This window comes from Nycticebus coucang, chromosome 5 (genome assembly GCF_027406575.1).
Source record: "Nycticebus coucang isolate mNycCou1 chromosome 5, mNycCou1.pri, whole genome shotgun sequence".
NCBI classification, from domain to species: Eukaryota; Metazoa; Chordata; class Mammalia; order Primates; family Lorisidae; genus Nycticebus; species Nycticebus coucang.
In genome coordinates, this window is record NC_069784.1 from 28,226,907 (window position 1) to 28,249,370 (window position 22,464).

At 35.3% G+C, this 22,464-nt stretch overlaps 1 protein-coding gene across 4 annotated transcripts in view; it reads right to left on the reverse strand.

The window, feature by feature from the left end:
* DPYD (dihydropyrimidine dehydrogenase) overlaps positions 1–22,464 on the reverse strand; it is an 883,000-nt gene that overhangs the window by 357,559 nt on the left and 502,977 nt on the right. For 3 of the 4 annotated variants that reach the window (XM_053591597.1, XM_053591598.1, XM_053591599.1), the window contains one exon: positions 17,790–17,954. In XM_053591597.1, the coding sequence (XP_053447572.1) occupies positions 17,790–17,954 (165 nt within the window). Of the gene's footprint in view, positions 1–1,935; positions 6,515–17,789; positions 17,955–22,464 lie in introns of those variants that run through there. The other variant, XM_053591600.1, reaches the window with a different exon arrangement.

The following is a 22,464-nucleotide window of genomic DNA, read 5'->3' on the forward strand; positions in this document are numbered from 1 at the left end:
GAACAGTAAAGACTTACAGAAATAATAATTACCCTCAGAAAAGAGAACACCACTTGTCCTCTCTTATGAGGCTGCTAATGAGTTGATCCAATGTATAGTTTAGGTGAGTCTGAACTGTGTGTGGCTTTAATTAGGTTCAGTTGTTCACCAACTTCAAATGTTTTAAGAACTGGATCAGAACTTCCCCTTCAGAAACTTGAGACTTGAGGCTCAGCATGGTATCTCACGCCTATGGAATCCTAGCATTCTGGGAGGCCCAGGAGGGTGGATTGCTTAAGCTCATGAGATGGAGATCAGTCTTTCTGAACCAGAGTGAGATGCTGTCTCTAAAAAATAATTAAGCATTTGCCCATAATCCCAGCACTCTGGGAGCCTAAGGTGGTGAATCACTTGAGCTTACAGGTTTGGATAGAGGCATGCTTAGAGCAAAAAGTGAGACCCCATCTCTACCAAAAAATTAGAAAAATTGAGGCAAGACGATCACTTGAGCTCAAGAGTTTGAAGTTGCTTTGAGCTATGATGCCACAGCACTCTATCCAGGGTGACAAAGTGAGACTCTGTCTCAAAACAAAGCAAAAAAAGTGAGACTGTCTCAAAACAAAACAAAAAACAAACAAGCAAAAACAAAGAAACAAAAACAAAAAAACTTGGGACTTGAGCTCCTGAAAACAATCTAGTCTCTTTATTGTTAGTCCAGCCACCAACTTTGCAAACTTGGGATATCTCTTGCTGCTTTGTAGCCCAGCTTCTAGGGCTGCTGGGAAATTCTCTTCCTCTCTGGACCCTCCCTGGTGCTTCTAGATATCTTTCTGCTGCTCCTCCCTTCCTCCATCCTTCTAAAGAGCCACTCCAGTGAAAGATTTTCTGCCCAGCCTTCAGCAAGCCTCTGCTTTTTAAGAGAGAATCTCTCAGCCAGGCTACCTTGACTCCACATTTGGTAGGCAACTCGGTGAGTCCCCTGGGGGGAAAGTTGATGGGTGAGTGCAAAGATGATCTGTGCCTAGGCTCCTTGCAGTTCTCATATATCACACCACTCCAAACACATCCATCACATGTTTTTCACTACAGTGAATTCCTTCTCCTGTCTCTATACCTCCAGGAAGCCAAGCAGCCATGGGTCTCTACCCTCCTTGTCACTTTTTGGAATTTTGTTCATTTAGGTTTATTGGCTTTCTCAGATCTCGAATAGGCTTTTGAAAAAAAACAAAACTGCTTTTGCAGTTTATCCTATTTGTTCTGGTTGTTAGAGTGGGGGTAGTGGTCTCTCTGGCCTTCTATATCCTAACTAAAAGTAGAAATCCTGCTTGAATTTCAAAGTCATAATCTAACCATACAGTATCTACCTGGTAATAGACTGAGTTTCAATTGAAAAGGCCTTGGAAGGTCTTTAGGTTCAAGAGAAGAGGCAATGATTTTGAGTCATAAAACATGACCTAAAACCCTGTAGTCAAATAGAATACATGGAAACATGAAATGTATTGAGTATAATTATAGTCTGGGTAACAATACTAATTACCATTATATGGTGTCATATGTCACTGCTTATGTTGATTCCTATGCTGTTTCCAGCAATTCATTTAAAAACTTATTGTACACATAACATTTCCAGCCTGTAATTGTGCTCATTTTCTGTTAAGACAACCCCCCAACACTTTGTAACCCAAGAGCCATAACTAAATTTACAATTTGAACTAAATCAAGCACAAAATAGTCACTGATCATTTTAATACTGGAGGTTTTAAAGGACACATTATGAAAAAATTAAAATGCAAAATGCAGCACAAAGTTAAGTTAAATTATTTATTATGAAAAGATTAGTCAATCTAGTTACTTCCCTAAATTTTGCATGAATAAAATATTACAGAAAATTTCCTTTTGGGTGATCAGTATATAGATCAGAAATTCCCCAAAGAAGCCATATTAATAAAGTTAACTCATTTCTTATTAATGCTCTAGGCATTTTAACAACATGCAAAGTGAAGTATTCACCTCAAAAAATGACTTTAATGATAAGTTATTTCCTTGCTTCATGTACACAATGGATAATTAGTTCAGGAAAGAGAATCTCAAAGGAAGGAAAAATAACCAACTGTGAAATTCACAAATACTTTCTTTGGATTGGGTACAAATGCTATTCAGGTTAATACCAGGGCTGCATAAATTCTTTCTATCCTATTTACAATCCAGTCTTGATTAGTTAGGAGCTCATTTTCCAGTTTGTGAATTATCTAGGTCTTTGATTCTTCTCTTCCCTCTGGCTGATTACCTTTCCCATTTCTCTGCTCATTACCACCTCCACCAGAAGGAAAAGAAAATTCGGGTAAAAAGAAAAAGTAACTCAGACATGGACAATCTTAAATACGCTGATCTCTTGCTTTAAAAAAATAATCATTTTTCTATTGCAAGTGTGTACCCATGGGCCTGATTTATTTATTTATTTTCTGGAGGCAGTACACCTTCTTAGCAAAAAAGTAGGGCTGCTCAGTCAAACGTTTTGTCATCAATTTGAAATCTTACCATTTACAGCTTGAAAATTACATTGGGAAATTCCTTATCACCTGAAGGATATCGGATTCTTAATAAATGGGGATGACATGCATACTTTTTTTGTGAGGTTACTGGGAAATCAATCCAGAGACATACAAATTTGTAGACTGAAAGTGGCTATACAAAATTAAGAAATGACTGCATTTTCAATTTGTAAAACACCTTTGTCAATTCTTGCCTCTTCCACTTCCCTTAAGAATTAGGGCTTGCTTTGGGAAAAGGCTTATTGTGAAATTGTATCGGTTTTGTTTCATTCTTTCCTTTAAAGAAAAAAATCCCCTTTCTCTCTTACATGATTATAAAATACAAGTTGATAGTTGAAGAGATTGGTAAAAATATGATTGCATCTTTACTGTTGAATTTCATTCACCGCTTTTTCTCTATCTGCTATTAAAATGGTAACAACCCATCGCCAGTATTAGTATATAATCTGACCAAAATGGCCCTCATTCTGAACTGTATTCTCATAACTTTTGTTTCTTAAAATGAAGAATCACACAGAACACAATTTTCAGTAAATTAAAGGGTTCATTACGCACATGTGTAACTGTTCTGCTTAACGTAGACTTCATTTGTCTTACTTTAGCAATGTTTGGTGTGACAGTGCTTAAACTAGTAGTCCAATGTCTCCTTTGACCCATTTTAGATGGTTTATAACTAATTGGGTCATTTTTGAGGGTCACATATGTAGTCTTAAATTCTACTAAAATCAACTACCTAACCAAAAATAATGGTTTAAAAAGGAAGCAATTTTTAAAATAATAATCTCTATCTTGCCTCTTACATTTAAATGTCTCACGAATGCTTTTTTCTCAGAACGCATTTTTCTAAAATTGATTTTAATTAACAGATTAAATAAGTCTCCAAGATAAAAGAAGAGAGATAATTTTAGAGGTTGAGGGAAAAGTATAATTGTTAAAGTTTTATGTTATCTTTTCTCTCTCCTAGTTTCCCCAACCCTCTAAGAGAAAAACACATTAAAGTTGAGTTCTCAACGCTGAATGATATGAAATATTACCAAATTGATATTAAGTCCACTTAACAACCTCTTTAGCTATTTGAATATGCACTTTATTTTCATTTTTTGACATAGGATTACTATGTGGTACACGTGTAGTTTATAACTTGCTTCCATGGCCTTGCTCATAAACTACTTTAAACCAAGGAAGAGTCTAAGGTCAATGAATCTTGGCCATCCTTAAGGACCCTCACATGGTTCAGTGTGTTACATGGATGCTAGACTTCCACTTCAGAGAGACAACACTCTTACCTAAAAGGCAGCCTGACAAATTACAAAATGAAGGGGAATTTGAGAAAGAGTATATTGTAGTCAGTTAATGCTTGTATAATGGCTCTTCTAAAAGGTTTGATGGATTTTCTCAATATTTTTCCTTTACTGAATGACACGAACCACCAACATTTTAATCTCCCACAAAGCCAAAGCTTAAGAACCCAACCAGCATTTCTTTCATTTCTTAATACAGCATAAAGTCATTTTTACCTTCATGTTAATTCCCATGCCTTGGTATCAAAGTGAAGATGATCAAAGTGCTAAAGGGTAATAATTGGTGGCCTGAAGAATGGGGGAAGGACTGAAGATCTGGGTATCAAGGTTTTAGTCATTCATCCCAACCTGGAATTAATTCCCAGGACATATCCCAGAAAAAGGGCTATTATAATTTTAAGTTGAACTTATTTTTAAGCAGATTTGTTGATGTAATCCTATATATGTTGTATAAAATGTAACAGAATAAATTGCTATATAAAATGTATGATAAATTGCACATATTTAAAATGTACAATTTACAAAATTTTGATATTTGATAAACTTTGAGACTATCATTGCTATGAAGATATAAACACATCTATTTCACTGAAAAGTTTCCATGTGTTTTTTAAAACCCCTTCTTCCCACTCAAGAAGCAACTATTAATCTACTTTCTGTCACTATATTTGTTCACATTTTCTAGAGCTATATAATGGCATTTCAAAATATAAACTCTTGGGATTTTGTTCTTCGGAGATTTTTTTATGCTTTATTTGACCTGGCTTCTTTCACGCAACATAATTATTATGACCTTAGTCAATTTTGTTGTATTTATAATAGCTCATTCTTTTTATTGATGAATAGTATTTCATAATATATATACAACTCGGTTTGTTTAACCATTCAGCTGTGGATGGAAATTTGAGTTGGTCTCAGTGTTTTGTTTTGTTTTTTTTTTTTTACAAGTAAAACTTATATGAACATTCCTACATGGGTGTTTATGTGGATATATGTTTTGTTTTCTCTTGAGTAAATATCAATAAGTGAAAACCCTGCAGCATATGATAGGCATACATTCACACATTTAACTTTTGAAAAACTGCCAAACTAATTTCAAAAGTAGTTTTAGCACTGACGCTGTTTGAGAATGTCTATAGCTCCACACCCTTGCTCATATTCAGTATGATCAATCGTTCAAACTTTTGACATTCTAAAGAAGATATTTAGTGGTATATCTGTTTAGTTTTAATTGGCATTTCGCCTATAACTAACAAAGTTGAGGCCATTTGCATGTGCTGTTTTACCAACCATAATCCTCTTTGGTTTTTAAGTAGTCAAATATTTTGCTTAGAATGGGGAGGGTTGTTTGTTTTCTCATCAGTGGGTTTGAAAGTTCTTTATTGGGGATATTTTGGATATAAGGTCTTTATTAGATACGTGACTTGAAATTTTTCTCCTAGTCTCTGGTTTGTATTTTCATTATTCTTTTCAAAGAATTTGAAGAGGAAATGTTTTTAATTTGGACAAAATCACACTTGCTATTTTTTTCCTTCAAGGATGATGATTTGGCTAAGAATCGAAGAAATAGATACTTACAACTAAGTTCACAAGGATTTTCTCTCATGTTTTCTTCAAGAAGACTGACAGTTTTTTATTTCATTTAACAAATATTTTGAATTAAGTTTCACATATTGTATGAAATACGGTTCAAAGTTTACTCTTTGTTGCATATAAATATCTAATATATCCAGCATCATTTATTGAAAAGACTGTGTTATCCACTGACTTGCCTTTTAACACTTTGTCAAAAATCAGTTGTTCATACAACTGATTTGTGAGTTTTCTGCAGGACTTCAGCTGCATTAATTGCTGTCTATCTTTGTGCCAAATACCGTACCATCCTGACTACTGTAATTGTAGAATGTCTTGAATTCCAAAAGCTTTAGATTTCCAACTTGGTTCACTGTGAGTTGTTTTGTAAGTTTTTGCACTTCCGTATGAGTTCTGAATCAGCTTGTTAAATTCTGTTTTTAGAAGTCTGCTAATCCTTTGACTGAGATTACATTTTACCCCTAGGCAAATATGGGGAGACAGGGCATCTTAGCAACAATGTTCCTCTGATGTATGAACACGTGGCCACAGTCTCCCCTCCCTGTACTTGGCTTGTATGTAACTTCTCTCAGCAATGCATTGTGGTCTTCGGTGTTCTTGGCTTTCTTGTCTTTGTCAGATTCAGCCTTACATACGTCAGGTTTTGCTACTCTTATAAATTTTATGTTTATTCCAACTTCCAATTGTTGATTGCTTGCATGTAAAAATCCAATCAATTTTTAGAAGTCGATCTTATATCCTTGCAACTTTGCTAACCTCACTAATTACCTAAAGTAGTATTTCAGCAGAGCAAATTCAAAGATGAGGTAAGTTAGGTATTTATCTGTGGTTCAAAATTGAAGGGAGAGGCAAAATTTTTAATAATGAAGATAAACAGAACATACATGTGATATTTTCCAAAAATAAAATCTGAAAACGACAACCTGTAAGCTAGCTGCCCGTTTTTGTAAGTCAATTTTTTTTTTTGGTTCAGTACATCCAATTATTTCCATAGAGAATCATGTCCTCTATGAGTAAAGACAGTTTCCTTCCTCCTTTGCAGTCCAGGTGGCTTATATTTCCTTTTCTTCTCATTGAACAGGACTGAACCTATAGGACAATGTAGACGAGAAGTTGGTGAAAGCAGATACCCCCATCTTGTTTCACAGAGGAAAACATTCAGTCTTTCACTATTAAGTAGGATATTCCTTGTAGGCTTTTTCTGTAGAAGTCCTTCATTAATTTGAGGAATTGCCTTACTATTACTTTGCTATAACTTTTTTTCTATAGAAAAAATAATTTATAATCTATAGGAACAGATTTTTTATTTCTTCCATTTTTTTTTCTGTTGGACTTATTGAGATGCTCACATAGTTTGTATGATTTGATTAGTTATAATTTACGTGAATTACATACATTATTTTCAAATGTTAAGCTTACCTGGAATTACTAGGCTGTACCTCACTTGGTCATGATCAGTAACCTTTTTTAAATGTTGTTGGAATAAATATGTTAAAATTTGTTTAGAATTTGTACATCTATGCCCTATGGCTATACTGGCCACAGTTTTCCTCTTTTGTACAGTCTTTGACTAGTTGTAATATGAAGGTATTGGCCCATAGAATTTGTTGGGAAGTTGTTCTTCTGTTTTACTTTTCTGGAAGAATATATATAGGGCTGGTATTATTCCTTGCTAAATGATTTAAAGAATCCACTAGGGAAGCCACCTGGGCTGATAATTTTCTTTGTAAACCGATTTGAACGAGAAATTCAACTGCTTTAATCTTATCTATTGCAACCTGAGGGACTTTTCGTAGTTTTTATCCTTCAAGGAATTTTTCAGTTCCTCCAAGTTAACAAATTTTAAAAATTTGTTAAAATTTCTTTAACAAATTGTAAAAATTGTTTACAATATTATGTTATTTTCCTTATAATATTTGCTGAAAGTAATATCATTTCTCATTCTCTATATTGGTAATTCGTGTTTCTTCTCTCTCCTTTTTGTTTCCTTTCTGATGAATCTGGCTGAAGTTTTATCAGTTTCATCGGTCTTTTCAAGAAACCAGTTTTATTGTTACTGATTTTCTCTACAATTTTCCCATTTTCTATTTCACTGATCTTTCCTTCTGATCTTTATTATGTCATTCATTTTATTTACATTGGATTTAATTTACTCCTTTTCCCCCTAGTTTTTAATGGTAGAATTGAAGGTCATTAATTGGAGACTTTTTCTTCATTTCTGATACATGCATTGGGTGCTATAAGTTAATCTTTATTCGGTTCTAAATGTTTTCTAATTTTTCTTACAATTTCTTCTTTGATCCAAGGCTTTTTTAGAAGTTTATTTGTTGGCTCGGCGCCTGTGGCTCAAGCGGCTAAGGCGCCAGCCACATACACCTGAGCTGGTGGGTTCGAATCCAGCCCGGAGCCTGCCAAACAACGACGGCTGGAACAACAACAACAAAAAAATAGCCGGGCATTGTGGCGGGTGCCTGTAGTCCCAGCTACTTGGGAGGCTGAGGCAAGAGAATCGCTTAAGCCCAGGAGTTGGAGGTTTCTGGAAGCTAAGATGCCATGGCACTCTACCCAGGGTGATAGCTTGAGGCTCTGTCTCAAAAAAAGAAAAAAGAAGTTTATTTGTTAAATACTTGGGTATTTTTCAAATATGTTCCTTTTATCCCTTACTAATTTAATTCTGTTGTGGTCAGAACATATTCTTTATGATCTGAGTTATTTTAAATTATTGAAATTTCTTTTACAGCCCAGGTTATGGTTTATCTAACTAAAAGTTTTCTATGTATTTGAACCACTGAACGACATGTTCTGTAAATGCCAATTAGAAAAGTTTATGAATAGTCTTTTGCAAATCTTTGATAATATCTTTCTATTGTTTTATTAATTATTGACAGGTCCGGAAATCTCCAGCTACAATTCTAGTTTCCAGTGTTGTTCCTGGCACTTAATTTAGGTTTTATTTTGTGTATCGTGAAGCTCTATTATCAAGTTCATAAACATTTAAGGATTGTTATCACCTCTGTCTGGAAGAATGGATCCTTTCATCATAAAATGATCTTTTTGTCCCTGGAAATATTCCTTGCTGTTATATCTACTTTGTCTGCTATTAATATAGTAAAACTTTATTTGATTAGAATTAGCACGGAATATCTTTTTCAGTTGCTTTGATTTTCTTTTACTTGTGTCCATATGTAAAAGTCATTTCTTATACATAGCTTATAGTTGACCTTGATTTTCATTTATCACTCTGAAAACCTCTGACTTTTAATTGGGGTGTTTAGACCATTTACATTTTTTAATGAATTATTGAATGGTTAGGTTTAATTCTATCACCTTATTATTTGGTTTCTATTTGCCTCATCTCTTCTTTACTCTTTCCCTTTTTCCCCCATTTTTTTGGATTGGGTACATTTTGTGATTCCATTTTATATTTATTGCTGGCTTTTGAACTGCAACCGTTTGTTGTATTATTTTAGTGGTTGAGTGTATAGTATCTTTAAGATGTACTTTTATAGCATCTTTAAGTGATCACAGTCTTCCTCCAAGTAATATAAACCTTTGCATGTGGTGTTAGAGGTCTACAGGAGTATACTTCCATTTCTTCCCTCACGTCTTCTGCATTATTGTCATATATTTTGCCTTACATTTGTTATAACCCCCACACTATCTTATATTTTTGTTTAAACAATATATGTTGCTAAATATGTCTTCTAAAGTAAGTTAAATAAAATATATCAACTCTGGTATTCTCCATTCTTTGGGTAGACCTGTATTTTGACCTGGTATCATCTTCCACACGTGTGAAGCATTTTAACTTTATATAATGTAGGTTTCCTTTTATTTGGCTTGAAAAATAACTTATTTTACCTGTAGTTTTAAAAGGCAGGTTGCTGGATTTTGAAATCTAGGTTAATAGTTGTCTTTTTTTCTCTTTCTGCACTATTAATAATCTTGCCTCACTGTCCTATAGCTTGGATTGTTTCTGACAACAAATCACAGCAGTAACTTAGATTTGTTTCTCTAAGTTATGAATACGTCATTTTTTTCTCTGGCTGCTTTTATGACAGTCTCTATATCACTGGTTTGAGTAATTTGATAATTCTGTACTATCTTGGTATAGTTTTCATCATGTTACCTATGTTAACAGTTTGTTAAATTTCTTTGGTTTTCTTTGGTGGGATAGGTGGGAGAAAAGATTGCAGTTTAAAACACTGGAAACCTATGTCTCCCTAATGGGTGAATAAAATTCTCATCACTTAAAAAAAAAAAAAACACTGGAAAAATATGGACTATTTCCTATTTTTATTATTTTCCTTTTCCTTCTTTTTTTTTGTAGAGACAGAGAGTTTCACTTTATCGCCCTCCGTAGAGTGCCGTGGCGTCACACAGCTCACAGCAACCTCCAACTCCTGGGCTTAGGCGATTCTCCTGCCTCAGCCTCCCGAGTAGCTGGGACTACAGGCGCCCGCCACAACGCCTGGCTATTTTTTTGTTACAGTTTGGCCAGGGCCGGGTTTGAACCCGCCACCCTTGGTATATGGGGCCGGCGCCCTGCTCACTGAGCCACAGGTGCCACCCTTTTTTTTTTTTTTTTTAATATAGGGTCTTACTCTGTTACCTAGGCTAGAGTGCTAGAGTGCAGTGGTGTCATCAGAGCTCACTGCGATCTCAAACTCTTGGGCTCAAGCGATCTTCCTGCTTCAGCTTCCCAAGTAACTAGAACTACAGCTGTGTGCCACCACACCTAGCTAGTTTTTTTTTTTTTTTTGTAGAGACTAGGTATCACTATGTCTCCTAGGCTGTTCTTAAACTCCTAGCCTCCATTACTCCTCCTGTCTGGACCTCTGAAAGTGTTAAGACTATAGGCATGGGCCACCATGCCCAGCTTGGTATTTCCTCAAATATGTTTTCTACTTCTCCAGCCTCCTTTGGAAACTCTAATAACAGATATGTTAGGCCACTTTCACTTGTCCACTTTCCTTGATGGAATGTCTCTTCTTCTTTCTCTACCTCTGTTTCATTTTGGATGGTTTTTTTATTGTCTTTAAGTTTACTAATTTCTTCTGCAAAACCCAATATGCTGTTCATGGCTCCCAGGGCATTTTTCATCTTATTCATTGTACTTTTCATTGTGGAAAGTTTTGTTGGATTTTTTATTTATCATTTATGACTTATCGTTTTGAATACATGGAATGTAGTTAATAACAGTGTTAACCTACTCACCTGCTAATTCCAACACCTGGTCAGTTCGGTGGTAAGATGGTTGTTATGGATTGATTTTCCTCCCATTACAGGTTATATTTTTCTGTATCTTTACATGCTCAGTAAGTTTTGACTGAACGCCAGACATTGTGGATTTTACCTTGTTTGGTAGTAGCAATTTTTGTATTTTTATAAATATTCTTTAGCTTTATTCTGGGTTGCAATTAAGTCACTTGGGAACATGCTTATACTTTCAGTTTCACTGAGTGTAATGAAAACAGTGCAAAGCATAAGGCTAATAATTCCCCAATAAGTAATCCAAACTCTTATTTGTACTCTACCCAGTATTTGTGATCATGGGGTTTTCTGGTCTGGCTGGAGGGAACAGTCACTATTCCCAGATTTATGTCGGAACCTCAAGAGGGGTCCTCTGCAGATCCCTGGAGCTCTGTATGCAGCTCTCTGCTGAGGGGTACTCTATCTTGTAAATCCTAGCCACCTCGGTCTTGCTGGTTTCTTAGCTCTGATTCTTTAACTCAGGGCCTGGGGTAATATCAGCTCATCTGTTTTTTGTTTTTCATATCTCAGTGGCCACTATTTTTTTACTTCTTGATGTTCAAGCTCTTATAAACTGTCATTTCATAATTTTTGGTAACTATTATCATGGCATTTTAGTCCCCATTTCCATTTAGGCTGCAGCTAATTTTTTTTTTCTTTTTCCTTTTTTTTTTTTAAAGAACTAGAAACATCCCATTCCCAAGAGAATACTTGACGACATGGAGCCATGAACCAATCACAGAACTGTGACCTATATCATGCATCATGATTCACTTTTAGTATCTTTTTTTGTGGATTTAATTACATTTTTATTTTTTCATTGCTTGTATGCTGATAACAGAGGGAACGTTTTCATTATGTAAGTGTTGTTTTAATGGGAAGTCATAAAGTTAAATGAATGAATGATATTAAATCAGGGAAGTATAATGAATAAAACGTTAGAAGTCCAAAGACCTTACATGAGATATGATGTGCAATGAACTCAAATTCAGAAGATCGCTAAAAACTGTATTTATTGAATTCGTGTTTAATTTTTAAATTGGTAACTATTTCTGAAATAGTGTGTTATAGATAAATCATTAGCTGGCACTGTTTTTGAAAATCATTTGGGCAGGGCGGCGCCTGTGGCTCAAGGAGTAGGGCGCCGGTCCCATATGCCAGTGGTGGGTTCAAACCCAGCCCCGGCCGAAAAAAAAAAAAAAGAAAAGAAAAGAAAATCATTTGGGCAATATATTTCAAAAACTATGTACCTTTGACTGCCATATCTTTTTTCCATAGCATATGAAAAAAATTATTTAAGGTAGAAATAAAAAAACAAATGTATTTTATGCAATATAATTGATGGTAGTGAATAGCTGCAGTATGTCAAAATGTTATACATATATAATATCTCATTGAATCTTTATAACAAGAGGGTAGGTACTATTAAATTTTATCACACAGATGAGGAGTTGAGGCTAAGAAGGTCCATAAATAGCGAGTCAGAGGGGGTGCTGAGATTCAAATCTGTTCCGACTCTAAGACTTCTGCCTTTATCTGATAAAAACAGAGATTTTTTAGAACGGTGAGTATGGACATTTAATTCCTATTCATCCTTGTATTTTAAATTTCCATTACTATTATTATTTACGTTGTTTTTGTAAACTAGATGGAGCTTTTAAAAGTCAAAACAGTAATGTTACTAGATGATCAGAGCTAAGGTTTATGCAGGATTTGGGAAAAGAAGGGAGGATGGAAAGTAAGTTACCTATGGAGTCCAGAATGCATGAACGATATTAGAAAAATCAAGACTTAAGCCCTACTGTAAACAGGGGAACTGTTTCCTGAGTATGTACTAGCTTTTCCTAAAACACCTGTTACTGCAGTTGCCTAATTTACTTAAAATAAGTCAGTATGGGGAATGTGCAGAAATAAAGAGAAACAGAGACTTGACAAGCTTAAAAAATTCCAAAGGGAGTGAAGGAGGAGTCCCTTCAGTGTAGGGCCTCTTAAATTTCTGTTTGTGAGTATCCTCTTTGGGATTTGCAGAGGGAAGAACTAAGGTGATAGTTGTTCTTTTTAACTTCTGTGATAAGAAATGAAAGTAACTATTTTGTACTGGTTATTGCTGGCCTGACAACAGATATATTATTATTATTAAATTTTGTTTTTCTAAACAAGTTTCATGAGTAACCCAAATCCTCTTATTTCTAATGAGTAGGACTCAACTATAAATATTTCAAAGACCAGGAAGCTCACTTTTGCTGAGGCAGCCTTCATGGAGACTGTCAGGAGACGGTACAGGGAATACCGGATAATGAACCCCCCTGAATAAGCAATGAGTATCCTCCTCGCTTGGAGGAAATCTAGATCTGACTCAATCCCTTGACTTCCCCATTTTTTTTTTTTTTTATTGTTGGGGATTCATTGAGGGTTTGAATACAAAATTTAAGATGAGGCCATGTAACAGCTCAAACGAAGGTCCAAACTGAATCTCCCCCAACACTGCTTCCTATAGATGGCTGCATCCCCGCAACGCAATAAGAGCCGGGGTATAAAATATCCTGAGCAGGAGCTAACTACAAAACAATGCTTGGCTGATGACAGAGCTTGCTTTATTTTATCACGATAAGAATTTGTTTTCTGTTTCATAAACCTGTATCTGAAAGTACCCATTTGAGTAGGTGGGCAGGGAAGGATTGGAATAACATACATTCTTAATTTCCCAGGTCCCTTAGGGCCACATGGAATACCTCTTCAAAGCGTACTGTAAAGATTCCAGCCCTAAAGCCTCAGTCCCCAGCTGAATGAGGCAGACCAGTTAATGCAGTATCTCTAAAGGCCAGTCTCCTCATTTGTAAAATGGGAAGTGTCTCTGCTTCATAGATACATAAAGCCCTTCGAGCACAGTGCCTGGAACATGCAAAATGCTCTTAGGAAACAGTTCTGATATATGAGTTTGATAAATATTTAATGATAAATGTCAAGAGCCATAAATAATGCTGGTTGTGTACGTAGTAGAATTAATTGATGAACTTTATAAAAAATGCACACACACGTACGCACATACCTATTAATATATACACAAACGTGCTTACATATATACACATATATTTATTGTATCCATAGTGGAATTTCTGAAATCATTAAAAAGATAGGCCCTACTTATAAACATCCTTTTTTAAAGTTTCTCATAAGATTCTAATATGCAACCAGAATCGAGAACTAGTGGATGTAGGTTCTTAACATCTAGCAGGGTCTGTAGACCCTTCACATAATGCAGCACTCATGAACTTGGGTGGAGAAAGACTTAGACGCTTATTTTTATTAACCTCCTACTGAAATGTAACATTTCTCAATACTGAATGCAATAAAACAACCATAGTAGCACTAATGATACCTATAACTTTGACCAATAGAAATCACAGAAAATCATAGCAGATTTGCTGCAGAAATCTCAAGTAATTATGATCATTACTGCGTCAAAAGTGCAGTAGTGGGCAGTGACTGTAGCTCAGTGGCTAGGGCACCAGCCACATACACCGAGGCTGGCAGGTTTGAACCCAGACCAGGCCAGCTCAAACAACAATGATAACTGCAACAACAACAATAACAAATAGCCGGGCATTGTGGTGTGCCCTGTAGTCCCAGCTACTTGGGAGGCTGAGGCAAGAGGATCACTAAAGGCCAAGAGTTTGAGGTTGCTTTGAGCTGTGATGTCAGGACACTCTACCCAGGGTGAAAGCTTGAGACCCTGTCTTAAAAAAAAAAAAAAAAAGTGCAGTAGTTATTAGACCTACAACTAGATTATTAAGTACCTTAATAAAAAGCAACATGTATTATTATATCACAACTATTTTTATAAATGTCTTCATAGTTTTAATATAATGGGAATCTTCTGTAAGTTTATAATTTATGCTTTATGCATTCAAAAATATTCTAAAAACAGGATCCTAAACTTTCCAATAGTGCTTAAGGAGTCCATGGCACACACACAAGGTTAAGAACTCTCTAGTTAGAGGCTATTAGCTAGTAAAGCTAAGAGATCAATGTTTTGAACTTGATTTGCACAAAGTTGATCTCTCAGTCATGGAGAGTTTTTGCATAAATGAGGTATATTGTTAATAGATGTATATTTACATATCAATTATTTTTCCTTTATTAATTTCTCTAACAAAGCTATCATTTCCTTTTCTATCTTCACCGTTTGATTCACTGCTGAAGTTCTATCTTTGGCCTGAAACTCTTACTTTATCTTCCATAATGATAGAAAATGTTAGTCTTTATTTGTTAATTCAGTGCATTCAGACAAAGTGAGAATATAATTTTTGGTGTAAAAAGTTCTAAGACCTAAAATGCATGATTTATAAGGCTTTTGCAGTGAGAATAAGAGGATTCACTTAAAATTGGTTTCTGTGAGCTCTAATTATACAGTACATTTCATAATAAGAATTGCAAAATCTCAGATTAGGGACAAAAATCTCTTAGTTAATACACTGTCACTACAATGATCAATGTGCCAAATTTAATTAACAGATAAATAAAAGGAAACCTTGAAAGCCAAGCAAAAGTTCTAGTGTAAGTGTAGACTTTGGCATAACTGTGGTAATTAGGAGATGAGCCCCTATCATATATTTCAGGGGTCTTGATGCCTACATAGTCAAGAAGCTCATCAGCTCTATCCTCTGCTTCATGGTCTAGTGGTACCTACCCTCACTGGAAACAGAGACACTAGCTGCTGATAGCAGCTAACCTATATGCCCCAGCACAATTTCCTTTTCAGAAAAGTTGGCCCTTGCTTAGAAGCTGCAACAGTGGGTTGAACTGTCCAATCCCTGTCACTAAAGGCAGCAGTCACACACTTGAGAATTATGTGAAAAAACTCCAGTGAGAGTGATAATTAAACTTGGAAAATGAAGGGTCATCTTCTTTCATTCAGCTCATTGGGCAAATCCATCAGAATAATTCTGAAACAGTGGGAGATAGTCTATTCTCAGCATGGCAATATCTAGGTGCATACACTTTATTTCTCTTGGTTCAAAAAGGAATGCCATTTTAATTGTATTTAAAATGTTATCTTTGCTATCAGGAATAAAATGTTATAAATTCTAAGAATACAAAAAGGGAATAATGAATATAACATAAATGGGGAAAGAATTAGAAACAAGAAAAGTCTGCACTGTTTTCTCAGAAGAAAACACATTGTAAGAGAAGAAAATTCTTGCCAGGGAAATTGAAAAGAACATTTAAATGTGTCTCTTCTTTGTACCTGACTTTAGAATCACAAAGCAAAGGTTTCCTCTCAGCTTTCCTGTCCACTTACTGTCATTTCGTGGTGATCCTTATTATAACATCTTATTCCTGCCTACGAGAGGGCAGAAAGTATCATGTGAACTTAAGACAAGCCATCGGTAGATATTTTCTGGAGAAATATTTTTTTTTCAGAAACAGTAGCTTATCTAAATACTATTGAAGCAATATTTGGGAAAATGTATTGCTTACTGTTGTTATGTGCCATTAAAAATTAATATTGACTATTTAAAAACAGCATAGGTAAACAGACTAGAAAACACTATTACACAGAAGGATGGATGCTAAAAGCAAATTTCAAGTTCAAATTCAAGCTTCCACGTACACTAGGTGTGTAATTGGGCATGATTTACTTAACATCTGTGTGCCTCAGTTTCTTCATCTATGTAATGGAGAAAATAATAATACCTACCTTGTAAGTGTGTGCAAGAATCAAACGAGCTTAAAATATATAAAGCTTTTATAACAGTGCCTAGGACCAAGTGTGTGCTATAAAGTACTCACATTAATTATGACATTGCATATTTAGTACCTAACATAACACTCAATATTATAGATTAAGTTACAAAGTGTATTTTTCCTTTTTATAGTTGGCCATATTTTTGGTCTTTAGTCATTCTGAGAAAAGCTTCCCCCCAAACATGGTCCTTTAAAAAACAAACAGCTCAGCATAGTGTTTAATTGTATGACATGATAATATAATACAGCAGTAACTGTAAGTTCAGGCTCAGAAAGTGAAAAAGTCATAATAACAGAAGGTGTAGATGACAGGTGGGTTTTGATAGTTCCCTTCAAATCTGAAAGATTGTCTTGAAGAAGATAAATCATATTTTTCTATGTGGATATATTTTGTTTCAAGTTAAGAGAGAATTTTCAAACAATTAGAGCTATTAAAAATAGTTAAGAAACTTGATGGGCTAGGTAACAGTGTGCTATCTAAATTCCTTTGAAAGATTTGGCTATTTATCAATTTGTAGGCAAATATCCACACATTTCATTAGATTTAAAAATATTTATCATTAGAATACTTAAGTATTCTCTTTTGTCTTTGAAGACATATATATGTAGGTAGAAAATTCTTTGCTTCTACCTCCATTCACTGTTAGCTCTTTGAAAGAAAAAATGAGAAACAGAGAGAGAGGGAGAGGAGGGCAGAACGGAGAGGGCGGGAGAGAGAAAAGGAGGGAGAGGAGGAAAGGGAGGAAGAATGAATGAAGGATGATATTAATGGTTACTCTAACAGGACCACTGAAGGGAAAATGCCATCTATTAGATTCAAGCTGGATTTTATTGCAATATTTCAGCATGGTTCTCTAAAAGAAAAAAATGGTTTTGTGTTTTATCAAAGGTAGTTTATTCATTTAGTACAGAGTGTTAGAATTATTTAGTAAATTATTTTCCACTAAAAAATACAAATAAACTACATAAGAAGATACTGTGCTTCTGCCTCAGGTTTATATTGAAAATGATTTATAGTCTGCAATTTCTTCCTGAGGTCATCACCTTCATAAATACCAGCCACATACAGTGAAAACCAACTCAATAAGATGAGAATTGTATTTCTCTTCCTTCTGCTTATGTAGATACTTATTCCATGTACATGGCATCCATTTATAACAAAGCCTCACTTGGTGTGGATTTTTATGAATTCTTGAGCTTTTCCTTCTTTTTTATCTTTCTATGCATCAGCAAAGCAAATGGCAGATTCTTTAATAAAATATATTATACACGTTAATATTTATAAGCCTATGAATTGGATGTTTAAATAAACATTTCCCAACTTACGCCAATTCTCTTGTTTTTGATGTTAAATCACACTTACGTTGTCTGGAAAGTCAGCCTTTAGTTCAGTGACACTTTGACACCAATATGCAGCCGTTTTTTCACTAATGAGTTCAATATTCAGGAAGGAGCTCTGTCCTGGGCCATACATGGGGCCGGAGGTGGTCCCCCGGATGATTCTGGGTGAAACATTTGTCACGATGTCCTGATGAAAGACAGAGTAAAGATATTGAGTCTCCTTTTGGCAAAGAAAACCTATAATCTTTATTACATGCTTATTTCCATATGACAATATATTACGCAGTCCTTTCTTACAGTTTTAAACAAGAATTTTTAATATACTTATAGCTGAACATAAACTATTTCAAAAAAAGGTAAAATACATGTTAGCTTTAGCTAAATTGCTTCCTATAATTTAAATTAAACGTAATGAAAAAATTAAAATGTTTATATTAATTCACATTGGTTTGGGGCATACTAATTTTAAGTTGTTTACAATTAAACAATAAATAAAACATGGTATGTTAAAATATAAAAATCACTTTTCAGTCTATTTAATCTATCTCCAGTCACAGTTTAATTCTAATAAGAGTTAATGTTTGTAAAAAGTATATATAATGTTTTTCCTAAAAATGCAGTTCTGATGTAAAGCAGCTAAGAAGTACATATGAGTATTGCCAGGTCATCAAACTTTAACACATACTCCAATGAACAAACTGGGTTAAATGACCTATGGTATTGTAACTGTGTAGTCACATTATTCAGTCATTTTTCCCAAGATTGAAATGAGTATATCAATAACTTCCTGATAACTATAAACAGTAAACAGTAAAATTAACTTGCTTGTTAAGTGTAATTAACAACCCACAACTGCTTCTAAAGCTGTATTAACAAAGAAGTGCAACATTTCTTCCATTACTTAAAACTAAAAAGAAACAAAGAAAAAAATGTTTCTTTTGCCAACTTCCAATTAAAATTAATTTTGAGTAAAGGTCATTTAGTTAAGGATTTATCAGAATTAGTCATTTAAGTACCCCTCCTCACCATCTTGTCACTCTTAGTAAGATAACATGAACCCCCATTAGTATATAGCAATTAAGGTCAATTTACATATTTTAATTAAGAACCACCCCATATAAAACAATTAGTGTAATAGGCATACTAACTGGATTTCATAACATTTGGACGTTTTTCCAACTAGATAGACAGGAAACCTTAATTAGCATTAATTAGTGCTGATCTGCATATGTTTGATAAGGCATACCCTTGCCACAAAAGATTATTTATTCCTGAATCTGCCAAATGCTACAGTTGCAGAGGATAAAAGGACTTTTCTTCACATTGCATGTTAATTTCTGGTAATTTACATTCACTTTTACATTTGAATTAGTATATTATAAAATAAATGGTATAAATGTTACAATAAGCCTCCTCAAATATGTACATTTAAAACTTATAGGAATCATGCCCGTTAATTTTTTACTAATTAAGCCATCCTATTTCTATTGTAACTGTGTGCAACATCAGCAGCCTTGCTTTGATTTGCTGTTGTGAAACCATGTCTCACAATCCTAATGGGTGAAATGACAAATAGAGTTACTCCAGGAAGCTCAAGTCTAATGGGTCAAATTTCCATCTTGGCAAATGTGCACTCTGTGTTTCTACAGGTGGCACTGTTTAGCTCACCCAGCAGGTACTACTCTAGTGTAGTCAGGGTCAGAGAAGACCATTCTAGAAATGTTTCACCCAAATGAGGCTAGTTTTCTTCTGTCTTCCAATTTTCAAGAGTCATATTTTTTAACCTTTGAGGTCCTCCTTTCCTCTGCTTTACCCCAACTTTAAATGCTCTCCACCTAGATAAATGCAAGCAAGGATACAAATTGTTCTTGTCACAGGAATGTTTGGCCAAGATAATAAGTGGGGCCCTTGTTTAGTTCACCAAGCCACCTGCCCTGGAACTGGGTAATTCTGCCAATAATGTGATACGTGGTTTAAATGACTGGTTCATAATTCCTGATCTAGCAGTAGCATTTAATGCTTAATCAGCAAAACTGACTCCTTTTAGCAGTTTCCCTACTCCTTAAGCAATGCTAATTGACTTACAGGTATTAACTCTTTTTAGGAGTGTCCTATTCTTCAGATTTTAGCACAGACTCAAGTCCTTTGTGAAGCCTTTCTGTCTTCTCCAACTGCATCAAGTCTTAATAAGACGATCTGACTCACCATCATAACAATATATACTTCCCCCAAGGCACTTTGACTACACTTTCTAGTGATTGTCTTAACTGTACCTTCCACTAGAATGTAACATTTATAAGGGAAGGAACCGTATCTTGTAATGACATGTGCGGCTTCTAGCCTAGCCTTCAGTAGGTGCTCAAATAACATCTCTTGAGTAAGTCGAGACTAAAACCCTAGGCAACAGAATAGGTCTTATCCTGAGATGGGGGAACCAAAGCCATATATTGTTGGCCCCATTCTGTTGCTGAACAGACTAGGGGGTCTGAGCTTATGCTCACATTTTAGGCATGGGTACTATGCTTAGATCCTTCCCGTTAGTCCAATTCTCTAGAACTGGGGTCCTCACTTGCTACTTCTGATCCCTTAGGGAGCCCTTCTTCTGGAGCTGAGTTGCCCTTTCATCTCCCACCATAGCTAGTCTTGGTACCAGAGTGCTGTGATACAAACTGCCCTCTACCACACCCCTCCCCATCTCAGCCTGCTGTGAATACCCGCTGGCAGGAAGCATGCTTGAACTTCATCATACGTAGACCTTCCTGACTGTGGGATATAGCTGATCTCTATTTCGCAAATAGAGAGGCCTCATTCTGATATAGTTCAAAAGCTGGGCTTTTCTGTTTCACGTAGACGTAAGTTTGCCTGTGGCTCAGTGAGTAGGGCGCCGGCCCCATATGCCGAGGGTGGCGGGTTCAAACCCAGCCCCGGCCAAACTGCAACAAAAAAAAAATAGCCGGGCGTTGTGGTGGGCGCCTGTAGTCCCAGCTGCTCGGGAGGCTGAGGCAAGAGAATTGCGTAAGCCCAAGAGTTAGAGGTTGCTGTGAGCCGTGTGACGCCACGGCACTCTACCCGAGGGCAGTACAGTGAGACTCTGTCTCTACAAAAAAAAAATAAATAAATAAATAAATTTCAGATTAATATATGGGTACAAATAATTAGATTACATTGTTCATGTTTGTTAGGTAAAAGTTCAAGTTGTAATTGAGGCATTCACCCAGGAGGTGTGCCATATACCCCTATGTTGCACTCGATAAGTGAGAGCTTACCAAACCTCCCTCCCCACTTCCTCCCCTTCCTTCCTATGCCCCATCCCTCCAGTTGAATTTAATTGTGATTTTTTTCTTGTGTAGGCCTACAGTATTGAGTACATTAGATGCTTGTTTTTCCACTCTTGTGATACTTTGCTTAGAAGAACATTCTCTCCAGATCCCCCTAGGTAAATACAAGAGATGTAAATTCTTAGCCATATCCATGGCCACTAAGGGCACTTCTTAGCTGAGGAGCCTATTAGAATCTAAACCAATTTTAGTTGCCTCTTGTGTCTGTCTTATATACTAAGACCACATCTTTACAAAATGTGTAGGAGGTTTTTTAATATTAAAAAGTAAAAAAAGACACAGAAGTTTCACCAGTACTAAAGAAAAACCTCACAATCCAGGAATTCTAAGCCATTTACAGTAACCCTCTTAATAACAATGAGGCTAGCCACCCACAATAGGCAAAAAGGGTCAAAATGCTGAAAATATTTAATGGGAGGATAGGCAAGAAAATCCTTTTTTAGTAGAATGTTCCTCCTCAGTGACACCTCAATACCTAACATTCAACCTTAAAGGATTTTTTCTTTTAAATTGTGAGTTAAGTTTGTTGTTAATGCTGTGTTAAACTGTAATCTCCTTAACCACAATAATTTGCAGGAAGTCTGAACAAAATCAAAGAGATTCTTTTAACCCTCCTCCAGATATGGAAACAGAAGGTAAATTTTATCTACTTTATAATAGAGTATGTTTCTTTTTTTAAATTTCAGATTAATATGAGGGTACCTACGATTAGGTTACATTGTTTGTATAAGGTGGAGTCTGAGTTGGAGTATGGTTCTTTAAATAGGTCAGTTTTCTCATTCCTTAATTCAAACAAAAATAAGATACTCTCCATATCTGCCCAAGTTATAGGTGTCCACTGGTACAGAACTTAATTATCACTGAGTTCATTGTTAGTACCATAGAAACTGAATAATGTAGTATTTTCCAAGTTAAAGTGGCAAAAGTCCAAAGTATTCACCCAACTAATAATTTTATTCTAGGTTTTCTTTCCAAAATTCAATCATGTTTGCTACTGCTTTGCCAAAATCCTTCTCCACTGACTTGAGACTTCTTAGAATTTTTAAATTAAGTGAAAGACAAATGAAAACATGGATATAACCAATTATCTTTGGTTATATGACTAGAGTTAGAGTTTCAATAATTGGGCAATAATTTACTAAAGCTTTTGACCTGGGAATACTAGAATTTCACCATTTCATAAGAGAATATTTTGCTTTAATATTTAATAGATACGTCATATTAGCCTTGCTTAAGGGAGTTAATACAACAAAATAAATGTATTCAAGAATAGTTAGAGTATGTAAGAGTTCATTCTCTATAATAAAAAAAGATAAATTGCCATTTCTCTAATCTTCAGTGCAGTAACAATATTCAGAT